The sequence below is a fragment of the Paramormyrops kingsleyae genome, chromosome 2 (assembly GCF_048594095.1).
Source record: "Paramormyrops kingsleyae isolate MSU_618 chromosome 2, PKINGS_0.4, whole genome shotgun sequence".
Lineage (NCBI taxonomy): Eukaryota > Metazoa > Chordata > Actinopteri > Osteoglossiformes > Mormyridae > Paramormyrops > Paramormyrops kingsleyae.
In genome coordinates this window covers 31,898,530-31,918,993 of record NC_132798.1, presented here as the reverse complement: position 1 = coordinate 31,918,993, position 20,464 = coordinate 31,898,530, and the positions used below count along the sequence as shown (strand labels likewise).

Genomic DNA, 20,464 nt, shown 5'->3' with positions numbered 1-20,464 from the left:
CGCCTAGGGGGCTGTTCGAGCCAAACTGTTCATACGAGATTCCCAAAATCAGACGTGTGCGTACACAAGCCGCCCCCCCCCCACCGCCCCATCGGTCCCCCTTTGGCACAGCTCCGGACTCCCGGCTGCGGGCCGGCTCTGACACCAGGTGCACGGCACTCCACGCCTCTGTGCTCTGAATACTCCGACCTAGTCACAGGAATAATAAGCATGGGCCGGCGCCGGGGGTGCGGTCTGTCCGCGCTCAGACCCCCCATGGACCTGCGCCGCTGCACCTACCATCTGCAGGACGGCGCCGGCTGGTGAGCGGAAGATCCCGCCAGTGACCCTGCCAGGTGTCGTGCTCATCGGGGGGAGGGGCCCCCCTAGCTCTCACATGAAAGTGCTTCACTCCCACCTAATGGAGGCACCGGTTTCTCTCGGCGCTGAGTCAGGCTGCATTGGCCAGCTGCTCTGTCCGGATCTGCTGCGAGTTTCCATCAGCATCTTCATCCTCTGCGAACTGCAGCTCCTCACATCAGCAGCTGGGCGGAGCTGCATGTAAACCCCAGGCCACTGTATTAATGCTGGCGCTCATGGGAGCGAGTGCTGTGGCCATGTAAAGCCCCCCCCCCCCCCCCCAGTCTCTGTGCTCTGTAATGTTCAGGGAGACGTGATGAGTCAGTAACACAGTCAGTCACCACACACCTTTACTGCCTGGTGCCACTGTCAGCTTCATCGTGAATCCTGGGGCGGGGGCCACGAGGCCCCCATGTGCCTGAAAGTTCGTGTCGTTTTTAGCTCCATCTTGAGAAAATACACATTTCTGGGCTGATCCCATCTGCAGGTGGGTTTAAACCCCCCCAAGAGGAGCGGGGGGTCAGATCCAACCAGAGGAAGAGTGAGAGGGAGCCGCTGTTTAGGAAACATCTCACAGCGCAATAGCACACATGACGTTAGCCAGAGAGGGAGCGTGTGTGTGTGTGTGTGTGTGTGTGTGTGTGTGTGTGTGTGTGTGTGTGTGTGTGTGTGTGTGTGTGTGTGTGTGTGTGTGTGTGTGTGTGTGTGGCAATGAATGACGGTACTACTGAACAAAACATGCAGACATCAGACAATTGTACATATGTTTTTTTATTGTTTAAGGATGGTATGTTCCCTCTGTCTATGGAGATAAACAAACACTTAATAATTATATGAATTAATATAGATTAGTTATTTTTCAGTGACAGTCCTTAACAGTTTCCAGTGCTTCAGTCAACAAAGTAACAACAGCCTAACTGCACTGTACACAACCTAACTGCACTGCACAGAGCCTAACTGATACCAATGTAGCGAATAGAGGGGGAGAACCCCCCCTGTTTCTCAAACATTCACACTTTAGCTGTGTCAGACAGTTACCACTAATGTTACTAGGTTGCCAGGGGATAGATTAATGGGTAGACGTTACCGTTTCCCCATTCCAGCATGGTAAAATAGCGATATATGCAAAGGTTACTCTCTCTGTGTGTGAAAGGGGTATGAGAAAGCAAAGAGAGAGATGCATTGTGTGTCCCCCACCCCAACTAAATGCCTGCTATGTTTACCTACCTTGTCTGATTTAATTTTCCTTTTAAAATATCTAAATAAGCTTATTTTATTAGAGCTTTATAAAGCTACATGCTAATTGGCAGTGTGATATAGCCTGTTAGTGCCGTGTGCCAATTGAATTCATTGGTGAATGGTGCATGGGCGGGGCATCGGGCTTCCCAAGATGGTTGATTGGCTGATTGGTTGATTGGTCATACTGATGTTTTTTAATGATTTAGGCCTGCCATAGAGAAATGTTACCAGTGGAAACACTGCAGTGTAATATATACAGACGGGGTATAAAGGTCCCCACCATGTAATATGCCCTTGTGGTACAGTTGGGCAATTAATCGAATGTTAATTTCAGTTACGATTTTGACTTCCAACCATTATCGAAACAAAATGATCGAGATAAAATAATTATTGTGCCGCATTTCATTTGCCAGTGGTGCTCCTGATTTGTCATGTATTATAAAAGCAGTGCAGCGCTTTTAATGTGTTTGAGTTATATTTATAGTTCAAGGAAATCCACTGTTAACAAGAAATGTTTAAAAAAAAAAAAGTTCAATAAATGCATGATGGATGTTTTCTTAGGATACAGAGCTCACGCTTCAGGTTATGAGTGCGTTCCATCAGTTGCTGTGAGCTGTGAGTCCATACCATTAATCTCTGTGAGTCGTGACTCCAAACCCTTAATCTCTTCTGAGGCGTGAGTCCAAACCTTAATGGTTGAGAATGGTTGTGATATGAGAGTCTGTGCCTTTAATCTCAGTGATTTTGGAGTCTGTGCCTGTAATGTCAGTGATATGTGAGTCTGTGCGATTAATCTCTGTGATCTGAGAGTCTGTACCTTTAATTTCTGTGATCTGTGAGTCTGTGCCTTTAATCTCAGTGATCTGTGAGTCTGTGTCTTTAATCTCAGTGATCTGTGAGCTGTGTCCTTTAATTCCTGCAGGAACCTGCTGCTCCACATACTCGCCTCTGGTTTCTATGACCTGTTTCTCGTGAGTAATTGAAACATGAAGACTGCGCAGTAGTGAGCCTTTTTCTGATGGTGTATTTTTTCACCAGTGTGCCGTGGAGCCGCCGCTAATGGGACCGTCCCATTTCTAAGCTCTGGTGGAGGTATGAGCTTCTCTCCCAAGTTTAGTCAGACAGAAAAGACGCCACATTGAAATTTGTGTGGCAGCGGATTTTCTGGTCTTCCTGGCCGGTCTTGGAAGTGTTGGAGTGCACTCTCGAGGAGGACGTTAACCTGATTGAAAGCAGATTGCCCCCTGCCACTCCCCTCCCCCTATCCCACTTCCTCCCTCCCCCCACCCCACCACCCCCACCAGTCCAATGTGACCTTCGGCGAGCGGGTCTTACTCCCTCTGCCGTTCCCACAGGAAGTCTCCAAATCTGACGCATCTTTTTGCAGGCTAATGTAAGGGACTCTCAGAAGAAAGAGGGCATTTTCTAGAAGGAGGAAATGAGGGCGGTGACAGAGGAGGGAAAGGGGGGGGGGGAGAGAACACGGAGAGAGGGTATCAGGGGAAGAGGGCTGGCTGTCCTGGGGGACTTTTTGTTTAGACGCTTTACCCACTGAGCGAGGAGCGACGGTGTCTCATAACATCACGCTTGCGGGTGAGCGGAGAGCAGATGAATCCATTAGTGTTTTAACGGTGCATGTAATTACCAGAGAAGGCTGTAAGGATAGTTGTGATCACAGCACTTGCCTTTTGAGAAGACAGTTATGGATTCCGAGCCACAAAACTATTTTTGTGTGCTTTAATTGCAGCGATAAAAGATGTTTCAATAGGTCCCTGATCCCGGAGATCATTTTGTGTGGTGGTGACAGGCGGATAAATGCTCACACACAGATGGACACACAGTCACCTGTCTTCATGACGCTGAGGGGATAGATAGAGAGGAAGAGTGGAGTGCCAGAGCACAGCTGGAAGGGGGGGCAGGCGAGGGGGGTGAGGTGGAGCCTGTTCCTTCAGTTGGTGCGTGTGTATGTTTGTGTTTTTGGGGGGGGGGGGGTGGCACTCAGCCCTGGAATAGAGGGTACTCATAAATAGCTCAGTACTGTCAAGCTGAGAATGCAGGGTGGGGTGGTGGGGGCTGGGAGAGAGGAGATGAATGCGGGTGTAGGGAGGAAGCAGGCCTGAAGTGACCAGGAAGGGAGAGGGGACATAAGGGGAAATTTGGAGCAGGGGAGTCGGAAATGAGACTGGGGGGGGGTGTTGGAGGGGGGCCATCGGTGAACCGGTGGCTTGGAACAGCACAATGGTGCTATTCGGCACGTAGGATGGTGGTCTGCCCATACTGGCACATACAGACGTCCCTTTATCACTCTGGACGTCAGCTCTGTCGAGCTGGGCATGTTTACGCCTCGGAAGCTACGTTTGGCAGCAGAAAGGATTGAAGAAGACAAACTAACAGAGAAACACTGGTGTCATCTCCATCAATGCTTTCGTCAAGACTACTCTCAGCCCAAACTCTCAGCTATACCCTCGGTCCTACTCTCAGCTTTACTATCAGCTATACCCTCGGTCCTACTCTCAGCCCAAACTCTCAGCTATACCCTCGGTCCTACTCTCAGCTTTACTATCAGCTATACCCTCGGTCCTACTCTCAGCCCAAACTCTCAGCTATACCCTCGGTCCTACTCTCAGCTTTACTATCAGCTATACCCTCGGTCCTACTCTCAGCCCAAACTCTCAGCTATACCCTCAGTCCTACTCTCAGCTTTACTATCAGCTATACCCTCGGTCCTACTCTCAGCTTTACTATCAGCTATACCCTCGGTCCTACTCTCAGCTTTACTATCAGCTATACCCTCGGTCCTACTCTCAGCCCAAACTATCAGCTATACCCTCGGTCCTACTCTCAGCTTTACTATCAGCTATACCCTCGGTCCTACTCTCAGCCCAAACTCTCAGCTATACCCTCGGTCCTACTCTCAGCTTTACTATCAGCTATACCCTCGGTCCTACTCTCAGCCCAAACTCTCAGCTATACCCTCAGTCCTACTCTCAGCTTTACTATCAGCTATACCCTCGGTCCTACTCTCAGCTTTACTATCAGCTATACCCTCGGTCCTACTCTCAGCTTTACTATCAGCTATACCCTCGGTCCTACTCTCAGCCCAAACTATCAGCTATACCCTCGGTCCTACTCTCAGCCCAAACTATCAGCTATACCCTCGGTCCTACTCTCAGCCCAAACTATCACCTATACCCTCGGTCCTACTCTCAGTTTTACTATCAGCTACTGTATACCCTCAGTCCTACTTTCAGCCCAAACTATCAGCTATACCCTCAGTCCTACTCTCAGTTTTACTATCAGCTACACTCTCAGCTGTTCTCCCAGCCATACCCTGAGGCCCATTCCCAGCCCTAATCTAAGTCTTCCTCTTATCCCCTGATCTCATCTCAGTTTACTTCCCGCAGGACATCCTGGAAGTCATTTCAGGACAGTTTTTAGCTCCAGCAGGAAACAGGTGGCAAGAGAACTCACATAAGCGCCTTTTATGTATTATTTAAGTTATATATATATTAGCATGTGCACTGGGGGTGAGGAACTGGCTTAATATACAGACGGCGGTGGGTAGGAACCCCAGCAGGCTAACATGCTAACGGCGTGGGCACACAGGGCTTCTGTTCTTGGAGAAGCAGACGGAAAGACAGCCGCACGTATCCACGGTTTTGTGGCTCTAGGGAGCTGCTCTGCTTAGGGAAACTTCCTTGAAAAGCCACAAACTGAGGGAAAAGTAAACTAACATGGGTGGATCTCCATCCACCTGCCTCGGATTGGGTGGGGGCGGCCAGCACTTTCAGTTCTCCGGGCTGGAGAAACACAAACACAGACTGCCATTTCTTTCCTGGCCTGTGGGTGCTGCCCAGGGCCTGGGTGTGAGCTTGCAGTGGTTACACCCCGCCAGCGCCACACACACACACACACACACACACACACACACACACACACACACACACACACACACACACACAGAGGTGTGTAATCATATCGTTGTGGGGACTCTCCATTCATTTCTATGGGGTTAACTGTAATCCCAACATGACACCCTTAAGCCCTACCCAGCCCTAACTTTAACAATAAGTAACCCAACAAAATACGAGACTTTTGCCATTTTTACTTTTTTGATTGCATTCACAAATCTTTGTGGGGACCTGAAAAATTCTCCTCACAAAATCAAAATAGCAGGGGGCATTTGGTCCCCACAATGTAATATAAACCTTATCCCCGCACGCACACACACATACACACAGTCCCAGCTTGGTGACCACAAACTCAGTGAAGCATCATCCGTCATCCTTTCATCTGGCATGAAGGCCGGGATGAAAGCCGGGCACGTGGGGGTCGCCATTGCTCTCCCTAGGGTGGTGATTAGAGGGTGGGGTTCTGGCTGTGGCCCCCTTCAATGTCCGGGCTGCACCAGGCCTTTCACAGGGACCCAACAGGACGTGCGGGTCAGGAGCAGATGGAGAGGAAGTTTGATTTGTTAGGCCAACGTTACTGCTTGCCTGTCATAACGCGCTTGCGTGTTTGTCTCTGCGTGGGTGTGTGTGTGGTATAGTTAAAAAAATAGGCATCCTGGTAACCTCCCAAAAGGACACACCTTTTTTCACGCCTGCATCATTTTAAATAACAACTCAAACTGCCAAAAGTCTTTGTTTATTAGCGGTTTTTGTTTTTAAGTTTGGCTGGTTTGGAGTCAGTGGTGGTTACAGTAGAAGGGGAGGAGTGTGTTTGCGTATGTGCTTGGAGCTGCATCCTCCGCGGTCTCCCTGCTGGGTCCCTGACGGAGAGACACCTCTGACTCTTGGGGGGTCGGGAGGACACATCAGCCAGCAGACCTTGACTTGTGGTGGATGAGAGGGAGCAGGGACTGGAACAGGATTTATTGAGTGGACTTGCTGTAGGAAGATGAATGTAAGCAGGCAGCCAGAGCCGGGCCTGATCAGTAATTTATGAATGTTAAATACTTGATACCTGCAGACTTGTGCTTCAAAGAATCCTCCTGTTTTGCCTTAATGTGTTAGGGTAGAGCTACAGCACCTTCCACTTGTGTTCCGGAAGCCCAGGCTGATGTTGTCAGTCTTTAGTCCCAGTTTATATCTATCATCCCTCAGATTTTCATCTTCTCTCTTACTGCTTCTGAGACTTCCTGGAGAGATCGTATTTCGCTCAAGTGCACAGTCTGGGGATGGTGGTCACCCACTCTCCCGCTCACAAAACAAAGAGCAATTTCATTTTCACCCCGGTGTCTTTTGTTTGGCTCGATAGGGTGTGAGGCTCCAGACTCAGTCTGGTCGTGTTTTCAAACACTCACATCTCTGTGTTTGTGTGTGTGTGCCTCGCAAAGGCGTTCGATTGATCCAATAAACCGGCTGCCAGCTGTGAGGCACTGGGCTGCTGAACTGAAGCCAGAAGCGGCCTGACGAAAATTCAGTGTTTGGGGACATTGCAGCATTCTTGCCCGCTAAAAATGAAACCAGCCAGTGCTGCGGCAGCATTAGTCCTTCTGGGGCCAGTTAACGGGCTGTCGTGTGTTCAGCATTAGTCCATCTCGGGCCAGTTAACGGGCTGCCGTGTGTTCAGCATTAGTCCATCTGGGGCCAGTTAACGGGCTGCCGTGTGTTCAGCATTAGTCCATCTCGGGCCAGTTAACGGGCTGCCGTGTGTTCAGCATTAGTCCTTCTGGGGCCAGTTAACGGGCTGCCGTGTGTTCAGCATTAGTCCATCTCGGGCCAGTTAACGGGCTGCCGTGTGTTCAGCATTAGTCCTTCTGAGGCCAGTTAACGGGCTGTCGTGTGTTCAGCATTAGTCCTTCTGGGGCCAGTTAACGGGCTGTCGTGTGTTCAGCATTAGTCCTTCTGGGGCCAGTTAACGGGCTGCCGTGTGTTCAGCATTAGTCCATCTCGGGCCAGTTAACGGGCTGCCGTGTGTTCAGCATTAGTCCTTCTGGGGCCAGTTAACGGGCTGCCGTGTGTTCAGCATTAGTCCTTCTGGGGCCAGTTAACGGGCTGTCGTGTGTTCAGCATTAGTCCTTCTCGGGCCAGTTAACGGGCTGCCGTGTGTTCAGCATTAGTCCTTCTGGGGCCAGTTAACGGGCTGCCGTGTGTTCAGCATTAGTCCATCTCGGGCCAGTTAACGGGCTGCCGTGTGTTCAGCATTAGTCCTTCTGTGGCCAGTTAACGGGCTGTCATGTGTTCAGCATTAGTCCTTCTGGGGCCAGTTAACGGGCTGCCGTGTGTTCAGCATTAGTCCTTCTGGGGCCAGTTAACGGGCTGCCGTGTGTTCAGCATTAGTCCATCTCGGGCCAGTTAACGGGCTGCCGTGTGTTCAGCATTAGTCCATCTCGGGCCAGTTAACGGGCTGCCGTGTGTTCAGCATTAGTCCATCTGGGGCCAGTTAACGGGCTGCCGTGTGTTCAGCATTAGTCCATCTCGGGCCAGTTAACGGGCTGCCGTGTGTTCAGCATTAGTCCTTCTGGGGCCAGTTAACGGGCTGCCGTGTGTTCAGCATTAGTCCATCTGGGGCCAGTTAACGGGCTGCCGTGTGTTCAGCATTAGTCCATCTGGGGCCAGTTAACGGGCTGCCGTGTGTTCAGCATTAGTCCATCTGGGGCCAGTTAACGGGCTGCCGTGTGTTCAGCAGGACGAGGCACCAGTGCTCAGGGCCCTTCTTACAGTATGTCGGCCGATCAGACCCTAAATCCAATTTTTCTGTTCGTTCAGTCGTTAACTATCCCAGCTATGAGGTGGACGCAGGTGTGGAAGAGTGCTGACCTTATTCTCTGAAAGCATGAGCAGGTTTTCAAGAGCTTGGTGATTATATCTGTGTGTCACTGGGAAGACGGACACCCATGACATCCACAGTCCCTTTAACATGTAATCTTATATTTTGGAAAGTTGGTCCAAATGCACGTAAGCAAACCCCAGGGGTCTGTGGAACAATACAGATGGTTTGGCACATGGGGGATTCTTGGCGGCCACATTGGCTCATTTATTCCATAAATCACCCCCCCACCCCGCAGACACACACCCACCCACCCAAAAATCAATTTCTGCTGATAGGAAACTGATCTGTGGCACAACCCTGTTTGTTTTTTTGGGTGAGCATAAACCTTGAGGAGGGGGGGGGGGAGTTAAAGGGGCAGCTGTCTGTGGGTGGGGCGACAGCTTCATCCAGATATGGGACATTCCTACCCATGAGCCAGCAGCACGGCCGAGCGCGGGAGCTGGTGATGTACAGACACAGTGTAGCACAGTACCTGCCTACGCTCTCTGCAGGGCACAGAGCGTTACTAATCACCCTCAGGTGAGAACGTGTTGACTTTGCTGTCTGCTGATGAGTGTTATTCAGTCAGAATGAAACTCACAGGGCCAGTGAAGCCTTTGTGGACCAAAAAGCAGTCTGAGATTTGTTTTAAAAAAATTATGCTGTTATCTGTACTGAGGTGTGTGAAAATATGCCAGTTATTAGGGCTTTGTGCTTGTCGGAGTGTTGGATAGAACATATTTTATCCGCGTACACTTGGGATGTTCTCTTCTTTTTAATTAGGCATGTGCACAGCCACCTATGAGTGCTCATTGTAAGTATGTAGCAGATTGTGACCAGCTGTCAGAGAGCTATCAACCATGCAGTTATGTGTGTGTGTGTGCGTGCATGTGCGTGTGTGTGTGTGTGTGTGTGTGTGTGTGTGTGTGCATGCATGTGTGTGTGTGTGTGTGTGTGTGTGTGTGTGTGCATGCATGTGTGTGTGTGTCTGTGTGTGTGTGTGCATGCATGTGTGTGTGTCTGTGTGTGCGTGTGTGTGTGCGAGTGGGTTTACCTCCTTATGGGGACATAATGTCCCCATAACGTGATAAATATCCGTTTTTTTTCCCTTATGGGGACCGGTTTCCTGCTCCCCATAAGGGAAAACTCTATTTTATAAAAATCGGTGACTGCTATGAAAAAACTAAAAATGCAAAAACTCTTGTATTTTGTTAGGTTACTTATGGTTATGGTTAGGGCAGGGTAGGGGTTAAGGTTGTCATAGTTAGCGTTAGCATTTTTCCCATTGAAATGAATGAGCGGTCCCCATAAGGATATGTTTACCCTACATGTGCGAGTTTGTGTGTGTGTCTGTGTGTGTCTGTGTGTGTGTACGTGAGTCTGTGTGTGTGCGACTCTGTCTGTGTGTGTGTGTGTGTGTGTGCGCGCGACTATGTGTATGTGCGAGTCTGTGTGTGTGTGTGTGTGTGTGTGCGACTATGTGTATGTGCGAGTCTGTGTGTGTGTGTGTGTGTGTGTGTGTGCGACTCTGTGTATGTGTGTGTGTGTGTATGTGTGTGTGTGTGTGTGTGTGTGTGTGTGTGTCGTTCCTGACGGAGGCCATACAGAGACATGTCTGTCTGAGAGCTCGTATTCCTGCACACCCTGGTGTATGTTTGTAAATGCTGCTGCCTTCTTGCTTTAGTTCTCCGAAGACTGTTTTTTGACCCTGAGTTTCTGTTCCCATCTTCTCCTCAGATTACCGGCCCTCCTCCTCGGCTGCCCCTTCTGTCAGAAATCTTAAGGAGTGATGGGCGGGGCCGGGCTACAGCTGCTGTTGCTCCTGATTGGCTGGGGGAGGGTCATGTGTCTGAACTGGAACCCGGTCCCACGAAAGACGGTGTTATACAGCGGTGAGTAACTGCCCTGCTTCAGTCGGCGCTCTCTGTCTGCCTCTCTCTGTCTGCCTCTCTCTGTCTGCCTCTCTCTGTCTGCCTCTCTCTGTCTGCCTCTCTCTGTCTGCCTCTCTCTGTCTGCCTCTCTCTATTTGTCTCTCTCTGTCTGTCTCCGCTTCTCTGTCTCTCTCTCTGTCTCTGTTTCTCTGTCTGTCTGTCTGTCTGTCTGTCTGTCTGTCTGTCTCTTAGCTACAGCCTCCCTCTCTGCCTCTGTCTAATTTTCTATGCCTTTGTTTCATCGTGATCGATCTGCCACGTATTCCTGCGCCGTATTTGTGGGGTTTTTCGACACCCATCGCGTAGGTTTTCCGTTTCCTCACAGCTCACTTCTCTTTCTCTCCCTTTTCTCCCCCCCCCCCCATAGTTCTTTTTCCAGTTGCTTGGCCCCTCCCCCTCTCAACATTGGCAGAGGGTGGGGATACAGAAAAGGGGAATAAAAAATAGACACGCAGTCAGTACCAACCTGGAAGGGAAAAAAACCACCCTGTGAGTGTGGCACTTTTACCATCGGGCAGAGGGAGAGCCGAGACGCATACGGACGGCCTTAAAAGGACAAGGGGGCGGTCCTGAGCACGGGGAGGTGGGGGGCGGGGGAGGCAAGCCTCAGCCCCAGGTATATAAAGCGTAAAGCTGAGGGGGTGGGGGGGCGTGGGTTTTGCCTGCGTCTGCAGAATGAGGGATTTGCTGCTCACGCCGGGGGGTGGGGGGGGAGATGGGAGTGCAGATAATATTTACTCCCCACAAAGCCCCCTGTGCTAGACCCACCTCTGTAATTACGTGCGGCTTACAGTAATTTGTGCTCCAGCGGGGAGAAACCCAAACACGTTTAACTTCCTGCTCCGTCTCTCTCTTTCTCTCTCTATCTCTCTCACTCTCTTTCTTTCTGTCTTTCTCCGTAACTCCTCTCCCGCTTTTCCTCTCCTTTGCTCGATCCCTCCCAGGTCAGGTTTGTGTCGTGACTTTTTAAAATGAAAATCCAGCAAAGACTGATTGGCTGAGCTGATTGACGATGTAATCAGCAAAATGGGGGCAGAGAGCCCACCCAGCAGCCCTCCCCCCCCACCGCTGTCAGAGTCCAGAAGCACAGCCTCAGGCCTGAGGGACGCGTCCGCCCTGCGGTCAGGGGGGCAGCTGCACAGACCTCCTTTTGTTTTGGAGAAACAAAAATATGTGCATTTTTTTTGAAGCACACATAAGCAAGCTTTGATCTGGGGAGCCGGGTGGAGGTGGTGGATGGGGGGAACATGACAAGTGGAAAGAAAGATGAGAGAAGAGAGAGAGAGGGAGAGAGAGAGAAAGAAACATGAGCCAGAGGAGAGGCAGTGTAAATGCACTGGTGGAGGAGAGCTCCAGTGAGAGCGGGCCGGACGGCTCCGCAGCCTCTCTAACCCACCAATTAGCGTAATGAGAGGTTTGCGAGGGAGGGCGGGGTCCCGGGCGTGGGGGCGGGGCTGCCGCCATGCCGGGCTAACCGATGGGACGTGGCCGGTTTTCCGGCTTGCTCCGGGTGAGGCCACATTTCCAGCCCGGCAGACGGCTTCACCTGCCCTTTCAGACCCGAAAAGGTGCCGACGCAGCTGCGTCCCGCTTTGGCGTCTCCGCGGCGCCGGTGCCTCGCCGGCAGTGCACACCCCCATGAAGGAATCACTCAGCCAATAAATGGCCCCACTGTGAGAGAAGCGGAGGCTCCCTGGATGGTCTTATTCAGAGCGTGGCTGTTTATTTCTGCGTATGCTTTCACTCGGGTCTTTACCCTCCAGCTGTCCTTCTCCATCTCCATTGCCTCCTCGGGTCCCTCTGCCTCCATATAACACCTTCAGCTTCTCTCTCCTTCCAGTCCCTGGTCCCTCTGCCTCGGGGTCCGAAGCAGCGGTGCCCCAAATCCCTTCCCGGTTCTCCTCCCTCTCTCCGATCTGCCTTCTCCATGGCTCTGAGCCCCCCCCCCCGTGCCATTTCGGTGTGTGTGCCACGGATCTTGGTTCTGTCTGATCGGTAGTGTGGCTGCAGATGAAGGTGGGTCGTCCTCATCTCAGAGATTATGCTTCAGCCTGCCCCGTTCCTTCAAAGTGCTCAAAATAGGGCTTTAATTACAGTGCCCTGTACGTTACACTGCGGGCATGCGCTATAACCAGAGCCCAGCTGTATTTATAGAAGAGCGTCTCCAAGTAGAGCAGCGAAACGGCCCGAATCGCACACAGGCAGGGCATCAGCGCTCCGGGGTGGAACAGGCCCCCTTTAGTGTCCTGGGGGGTCTGCGGATGAGCGAGGGAGCTGCAGGGGAGCGTAACACATATGTCTCAGAGCATCGTGAGTTTACTAGAGCGTCCCTGTCCTACGGGCTGACAGGAGCGCCCAGAGCTAAGGGAAAACGCCACCCAGTGATTTGATTTGTCTTTCAGCTACACCCACAAGCCAAACTATTTTTAGGCTTTCTTTTGTTTACATTTCAATCAGTGTTTTATTTTGCTAAATCACTACCTTCACCTTTTTGGGTTGGGATGGAGAGTGTGGTTAGACAAACAAAAGAACCCACCCACTGGGAAAAAGTGACTGAAAATGTGCCTCAGTGCTGCCCCCATGTGGCGAGGCAGGGTGATTGCGTTTCTTTGTCTGAAAAGCACACTCAGTGCCGTTGCCCTCTTTCATCTGGCCTGTAGGAAGGTGCCTATGTGACCAGTGCATCTGCCTTTTTCCTGTCCCCTCCACTGCTGCTATCTGCAGTTCACCCCTGTTACAGATCATTCTGTGAACAGCACGTGATCCTCGGTGACAGCGATCAGTCACGGAAAATGTCTGCAACTCCTCCTGGCAAAATCAGGCTGGTGACGCGCTTACAGACCCCGACAGAGAAAAGCGTTTCTCATCTCTACGGTTTTCCACTCTGTCACTCTCTCTCTCCCTCTCGCTCCCTTTCTCTCTGACAGTCGCTCTTCCATCTTTTTGCCAGCCATCTCATTTTAACCCACATGTGGCGCCGCGGTGCGGCTCTGTAAAATGCCAACCCGCAGCTGGCGGCCGAGCCAGCTCTCACCGGGCGGGCACAGCTGGAATGTTCCGGGACGGCTCCTCTCGCATGTATCTGGCCCTGAGGGGTAGCCAGCTGCCTCTCAAAGCGAGCAGAGTGCCCCCACACAAGGACCACCGCTTCTCTGATTGAAGGATACTAATGATGTACATCCTGTCATTTCAAAGTGATAGTTAATGTTTGGCCAGAGGTCAGTTTTTGGCCCGAATGTGGCTTCCGGCTCATTCAATTACACTCGAAACGGGCTTGACGCAACAGCAGGGGCTCACAAACATGTGAGCGACCCTCTCCTGTACCGCGTGGCCCCCAGAAGGCTGAGAGGGCCCTACTGTGTGCAGTGTGGCCCCCAGTCCCCGACCCGTCCCTGCCCTGCTGGTATTCCTTTGGCTCCCATCCCATCATCACAGCTCCCGTTGTTTTTGTTTAGTCAGGAAGTCTGCAGAAACATGTGACCGATCAGCAAATCACGCTTTCCACCATCACACCAGTGCCTCCAGCTGGTCAGGTCTGGGAGCGCAGCCCCGGGGCCCATTTGTTTTTATTAAGATTGTACCTTCTCCGATTCCCTGTCAGATGTGTGCGACAGCATGCCGCGGTTCCGGGCTCCCGGCTGGTGGAACTACACCCTGCTCCGGTTAGAAGACCACGACAGGGTGCTGTACGTGGGGGCGAGGGAAGCCATCTTCGCCCTGGACCCCAGCGACATCAGCAGGCAGCTGAGAGCGCCGGTACGCCCGCGGCTCACTGTACCTCTCATCTGGCTCGGGGGGTGGGGGGGGGGCGGGGGGTTTGAGCGCTTCCTTGCGATTGCCAGGGGAGCTCTGACAGTCTGTTTCTGTGCTTCTCCGACAGGTTGAGTGGCAAGCACCGCCGGAGAAAAAGCGGGAGTGTGTTTCCAAGGGCAAGAGCAACCAGGTACAGTGCACTGCACACTGGCTGCACTGCGGCAAGCGGCCTCAGTGGAGTGACACTCACTGCATTAAGGCCCCTCATACTGGTCTTTATCTAACCCCCTCTCCCCCATCCACAGACCGAGTGCTTCAACTACATCCGCTTCCTGCAGAGCTACAACCAAACGCACCTCTACAGCTGTGGCACCTATGCCTTCCAGCCCAAGTGTACCTACATTGTAAGTGTTACCCTCACATTCTGGATTGTTCCACACCGGGGGTATTCACCAGCTAAGCCACCCTCTGCCTCTATTCTGTCCCACCCCACAGAACACAGAAGGCTTCACACTTAACAGCGCCGCCCTGGAGGATGGCAAGGGCAAGTGCCCTTATGACCCAGCCAAAGGACACACAGGGCTGATAGTCGGTGAGTGCCTCTGCCCTGCTGCATGTTTGTGAGTCTATTTGTGTATGAAAGGGCAGTGGGGTTTAGGGCAAAGCTGGCTCAGCTTCTCCAATACTCCCATATTTCTCAGACAAGGAGCTGTACTCAGCCACACTCAACACCTTCCTGGGCACGGAGCCAGTCATACTGAGGAGCCTGGGACAGCAGCACTACACCATGAAGAGCGAGCACCTGCCAACCTGGCTCAATGGTGAGGGGAGGGGTCTGCTGGGGGAGGGGTCAGTGGTGAGGGGAGGGGCCTGTAAGGGAGGCGGGGTCAATTGACAGGGGAGGGGCCTAGATGGGGAGGGCTCAACAATGAGGCCAGGGAAAAGGGGAGGGACTTATGTAGAGAAGCTGCCAGTGTCTAGGTCTTCACTTCCTTTCTCGTGTCATCCCTAAGAGCCGGACTTTGTGGCCTCGGCCCTGGTGGAGGAGAGCAGAGGGAGCCCCGAGGGAGATGACGACAAGATCTATTTCTTCTTCAGCGAGCGGGCCCAGGAGCTGGACTGTGACAGCGAGCTGACGGTGGCCCGTGTGGCTCGAATTTGCAAGGTGGGGGCTAGCGCTCGTGCTGAGTGCGGCCACCCAGAGGAGCTGCCGAGTCCGTCGCTGTGCCGCTGACCTCACGTGCGCCTATGTGTCCTGTCAGGGGGACGTCGGTGGCACTAGGACTCTACAGAAGAAGTGGACCACGTTCCAGAAGGCGCGGCTGATGTGCTCCCTCCCCGAGCGGCACGTCACCTTCAACAACCTGCGCACCGTCTATACTGTGAGCCAGCCTGACTGGAGGAACACAGCCTTCTACGGCATCTTCCACGCGCAGTGGTGAGCCAGCCTCCCGCTTGGGGCGCCGGACTGTCAGGTGGCCCCGGGCCCCCGCAGCGCTGACCGGCACCGACCTCGCTCTCCGACAGGGGCGACGTGGACGTGTCGGTGGTTTGCCAGTACCGAATTGCCGACGTTAGGAAGGTGTTCGAGGGGGCCTACAAGGAGCTGAGGGAGCCGTCGCAGCGGTGGGGCCGCTACACAGGGGCCGTGCCGAGCCCACGGCCGGGCGCGGTGAGTCGGGCACACGCCCAGAGGGTGGGGCTTAGTGGCTTGCTGCTGCAGTGACTGTAAACTGTAAACATGGCTAACCTGGAACCACGGCCCCGCAGTGCATTACCCGCTGGCACCGGGAGAATGGCTACAACAGCTCTCTGCAGCTGCCAGACGCCACCCTCAGCTTCGCCAAGAAGCACCCGCTGATGGAGGAGCAGGCTCAGGCACGCCCCCTGCTGCTCACCAAGGGCATAAACTTCACACAGCTGGCTGTAGACCAGGTCATCGCTCTGGACCAGAGGGTGTACAGCGTGCTGTTTATTGGCACAGGTAAGGCCCCCCTGTCACTGGCGGACTCCCAGGCATAGAGGAAGCAATATCTGCAGTGTGTGATTCAGACACGCGTGTTTACGCAGCCCTCACCCTTGGCGTGTGGTTTACAGCCGCTGCCATCATATGTCAGCGCTGCACTGTCAGCTGAGTTGCGTCTCCATGGATGTGAGTGATGCTGAGTAGCAGTAGGTTACTCTGACATTGCGGTAATTCCGGCGCGGGCTGCTGTCCTCTGGCAAGCGAAACGCCGCAGGCCCGCACCGGAGAGCCGTTTATCGCCCCTTCAGCGAGCCTAATTAGTCAACGACCGCCCAGGGAAAAACCGAGGGGGGGGGGGGGACGGAGTCAAACGGTCACAGAATCAACTGCACGCCAAAGCTGGTTCCAGTCCGTTGGCGATGGGGGCTTCTGACACCGGTCCGCTCGGCCCCAGGGGAGGGTCGCCCTCCCTGTGCTCACTGCCACCATTAGCAGTCGCATCACGTGACCCTGTCATGCCTGTTTCCATAACAATGATCTTGCCTTCTCCTTCTCGCTGCCTTCTTGCTCAGCTCACGGCTGGCTGCAGAGGGCGGTTATCCTGGGCTCTGAGGCCCATGTCATTGAGGAAATCCAGCTTTTTGAATCTCCACAGCCTGTGGACAGCCTCACAATATCACACTTGACGGTAAATTCCTTTGTACACCTGCCTGATCCACCCGTCTGTCTGGTCTTCCTTCCTTGTAGATGTTCCTATATGTTTATACATCCCATAAAGCTCGTTCACAGTCTGACCTTCTCTCTCTGTCTCTGTAGAAATCCCTCTATGTTGGCTCCAGAACAGAAGTTCTTCAGCTCCCTCTGGCCAACTGCAGTCGCTATCAGTCTAGCCCAGACTGCCTTTTGTCCCGCGACCCCTACTGTGCCTGGGACAACGAGGGGCGGACCTGCGTCCGCGTGGACCAGCATCGCGGGTGAGTCGCTCCCGCCAGCTTCTGCCAGCTCCCCACCCAACACCGCCTGCTGTTTTCACTGGTACAGTGACCACATTCGTTTTCTGCCCCCATCCCAGGTCCACTTCAACACTTATACAGGACCTCCTGCTGGACAGGTTCAGCCGGGGCAATGCCAAGTTTGAAAAGCCAGTTTCCATTCCCAGCCCAGGTAAGTGCCAGGGTGGAGCAACATAGAACAGCATAGAACAGCACAGAACAGTATGGCATTGTCCTGCGTTAGAACCACAGACCCCGTCAGCACTCAATCTCCCTGATGTGCTGTAGGTAGCTTCAGCCTGGAGGCTGCAGTTAAACACCAGGATGTAAACTGACACACCCCCCCTCCCCCCTTTTCCCAGAACACTCGGTGCTACGGAACGTCACCGTGGTGGTGGGATCTGACCTGGTGCTGCCCTGCCAGCTGGTGTCCAATCTGGCGCAGCCATCCTGGCTGCTGAACGAGCGGGAGCTGGTGCTGAGCTCCGAGGGGGCCGTGGGGGCCCGCTTCGACAGGGCCCTGCGTGCTCTGGTCATCCCCGATGCTGGGCCCATGCAGGCGGGCCGCTACACCTGCTACTCGGAGGAGCAGGGCGTACGCTTCCAGACAGAGCGCTTCCAGGTGACGGTGGTGGCCAGCGCCCCCGTGGTCATGAAAGCGCGGGCCCCCGACGCCAGCATGGGGCTCTTCTGGGTGCTGGTCATCACTCTGGGGGCCGCCTGCCTGCTGCTGATGGGCGTGGCCCTGTACCTGCGGCGGCGCCTCAAGCTGGCCCTGGGCAAGGGCGCCGAGATGAAGCCCCTGGAGAGCACGCTGGTCTACCCCATCACCCTGCCCAAGGAACCGCCCACCTTCGTGCCCAGCAAGATGTCCGGCGACGAGGATCGCTTCTGGGAGACAGGGGGCAACTATTACTACTCGGACGGCTCGCTGAAGATCGTACCCGGCCACGCGCTGTGCCCCGGGGGCAGCTCGGCCCCCCCCAGCACCATCCCCGGGCAGCCCATTCACTCACCGAGCCGACTGAGCCTCACTAACATCCGCGGCTCTGGCAGCAACGGATACATCCGGCTCAACATGAGCGCGGCCGGAGAGGAGCGGGCCGGCGGGGGCGGGGCGGGGGGCGGAGGGCTGGGCGCCGGGGGCAGCCTGGGGAATGACTACACAAGCCCCTTCAAGGAGGAGCTGCTCCGCACCCTACAGCAGAGGAGCGTGCTGCCGGACGCCAACCCCGAGGAGTCCTCCGTGTAGCCGAGCGCGGGACCGAGACCAGCGGTGGCGGCAGTGGTTCGATTCAGCTACCTCCCTCCCTGTGCAGAATCCTCTCTCTCGATATGGCCCCCTCTTACCAGACCCAGTGCTGCTCTCTCTCATCTGATCCCCCCCCCCCCCCGCGCCTTCCCATTGGGATCACATCCCCGGAATTTTGCCCATGAACTCCGCGCTCCCCTCCGCTTTAGCACCTTGTGTTACATTCGCGTTATTTTGCTCCGAAATCTCTTGGACAGTGTACATGTTGTATTTAAAACCTCTGTATTTATGCTAGAAGACCGCAAGCATGGCGATCGAGAAAGCGGATGCTTTCTGAGCTTAAAAGATCTGGTACTTTACACTTCATGTCGGTGAGTCATTCCAGGCAGCGCCACACCGGTTCAGTGACACGGACTGCATGTCAATGGAAAACCCGTATATATGTTTTGGAGAATCTGTCTTTTTTTCTCTGGACTTAACCGGTCTCCTAAACTGGTTGTTTTCTGAGAGAGTGAAAAAGAAGGAGAGAGATAGACAGGCATGAACTACAGACTGAAAATAAGATGACAATTATATTCTTCTGTTGGGGGATGAACTTCAGGACAATTGGAGCGATAGAGAGAGAGCGCACAGAAGGACCTGAATGCCACAAAGCAAATGAAGGATAGCTCATGGACATACAAACTGTTTGTACTTTTTTCAACACCGTCTTGCTTGTGTATTGCTCCTGTGAAAATAATATATTGTGATATTGTTAATTATGACATTTTTTTTCAAACTGCTACTTTATTTATGTATGAGACTGCGGCAGTAATAATTTACGGCTTTAAAGCTCTCTAACCGTATGAATGAACACCCAGGGGTGCGTCGTGGTGCCCTCTACTCGCCGTTAACCTGCACAGAGTTGCCCTTTTCTGAGGCCAGGAGCAGAATGAGGTGGTGAAACCACACAGACTCTGTCTTAATATCCGGCGAGAGCGTCGATGATCTTAAATGATGTATTTTGACACGTTCAAGGGCTGGAGAAGTTTAATACTGCCACAATCACAGCCGACGTCTCGCTCTCAGTTACACGGGGTCCGTGTGCCATAGTGGACAGCTTTGTGTGTCGTGGGTGGGCGGGTGTTACTGTGCCCTCACCTGTGACGCTAGGGAGCATCAGAGAGGGCGCTGCACCCCTACGGGCGCACAGGCGGACGGAGCCAGACGATCGGCGGCGCAGGTACAGCCGGGCCCTCCGCAGAGTCGCTGTATCCCTCGGCCGTGCATAGGGGGCGTCTCTCGCTAACCGTCGCCCCACCCTCTCTCTCGCGCTGTCCCGTTCCTTGCAGATGTTACCCCTGCACCCACCACAACCCTGACGGAGAGCCGTGTGAAGCTGGGCTCGCACGCCGACTCTGATTTCTCTTCTTGAAGAAGAAGAAGGTGTGAATTTTGATGAAGATTCCAGGTGAAGAGGTACACTGCGCTTCCCCAAAGGCCGGACTGAGATCTGATCAGGCTTTGAACTGGAAAATAACGTCACGCCCTGTTCCCCCAGGCTGCACCTCTTCACCGGGGGAAAAGCCAAAGACGACTGCAAGTGTTTATTTCTCTCTGCCTGATTTTTTTTCCCACACTTTTTCTTTCTGATTGTAAATCTCCAAAATCCTCCCTGAACCCAAAACATAATCCAGCCGGTGCCTCTCCTACTCACAGACAGCTAGACGAGATTAGGACACACCTTGTTATCTACCGGTCTATAGGCTAAATCAGTGCTGTTTTATTTCATCGCTACCCCTACAGATTAGTGATGTGTAACATACAGATCATGTATTTAGGGTTTACTTAATTTGCTGTGACGCTAAAGCCTTTGCTTTGCATGCGTTGGCCCCGGAGCTTCGTAAAATGAATCCATCCATCTGTCATTCATCTGCTGAGGAAACTCCTCAGACAATGGACTGATGTCCGGAAACCTTGGGGAATCCCTTACTCCGAGCCAGGCCCCCCCACGCCCCCACCCAGACACATGCATCTTTTTAAATGTTGTTTACACTCCACAGCTTTAATTTTGTTTTTATACTTATCATTTGAACACATTTGAAAAGCTGTCACATAATTTGTCTGCTTGAGTTTTACAGGATTATGTTGTTTGGTAACTTATTTTGCCTGTATAAAACGTCAGTATTTATTGTCACTGTAAATAAGTTGTTATTTTTATATATATATAAATATAAATAAAGGTAGGGATGACATC

The 20,464-nt window shown here is 53.1% G+C and overlaps 1 protein-coding gene across 2 annotated transcripts in view; it reads left to right on the top strand.

Moving 5' to 3' along the window:
• sema4c (sema domain, immunoglobulin domain (Ig), transmembrane domain (TM) and short cytoplasmic domain, (semaphorin) 4C) overlaps positions 1–20,464 on the top strand; it is a 27,415-nt gene extending 6,951 nt beyond the window's left edge. The window contains exons 2-16 of one of the 2 annotated variants that reach the window (XR_011989265.1): positions 10,072–10,226; positions 13,867–14,021; positions 14,146–14,208; positions 14,324–14,422; positions 14,514–14,610; positions 14,720–14,839; positions 15,032–15,183; positions 15,281–15,456; positions 15,546–15,690; positions 15,789–16,002; positions 16,557–16,672; positions 16,801–16,958; positions 17,057–17,148; positions 17,339–19,450; positions 19,560–20,464. Coding sequence is in view for 1 of the 2 variants with exons in the window: in XM_072708971.1 (XP_072565072.1) it covers positions 10,124–10,226; positions 13,867–14,021; positions 14,146–14,208; positions 14,324–14,422; positions 14,514–14,610; positions 14,720–14,839; positions 15,032–15,183; positions 15,281–15,456; positions 15,546–15,690; positions 15,789–16,002; positions 16,557–16,672; positions 16,801–16,958; positions 17,057–17,148; positions 17,339–18,228 (2,580 nt within the window). In the remaining variant the exon portion in view is untranslated. Of the gene's footprint in view, positions 1–10,071; positions 10,227–13,866; positions 14,022–14,145; positions 14,209–14,323; positions 14,423–14,513; positions 14,611–14,719; positions 14,840–15,031; positions 15,184–15,280; positions 15,457–15,545; positions 15,691–15,788; positions 16,003–16,556; positions 16,673–16,800; positions 16,959–17,056; positions 17,149–17,338 lie in introns of both variants that reach the window. The other variant, XM_072708971.1, reaches the window with a different exon arrangement.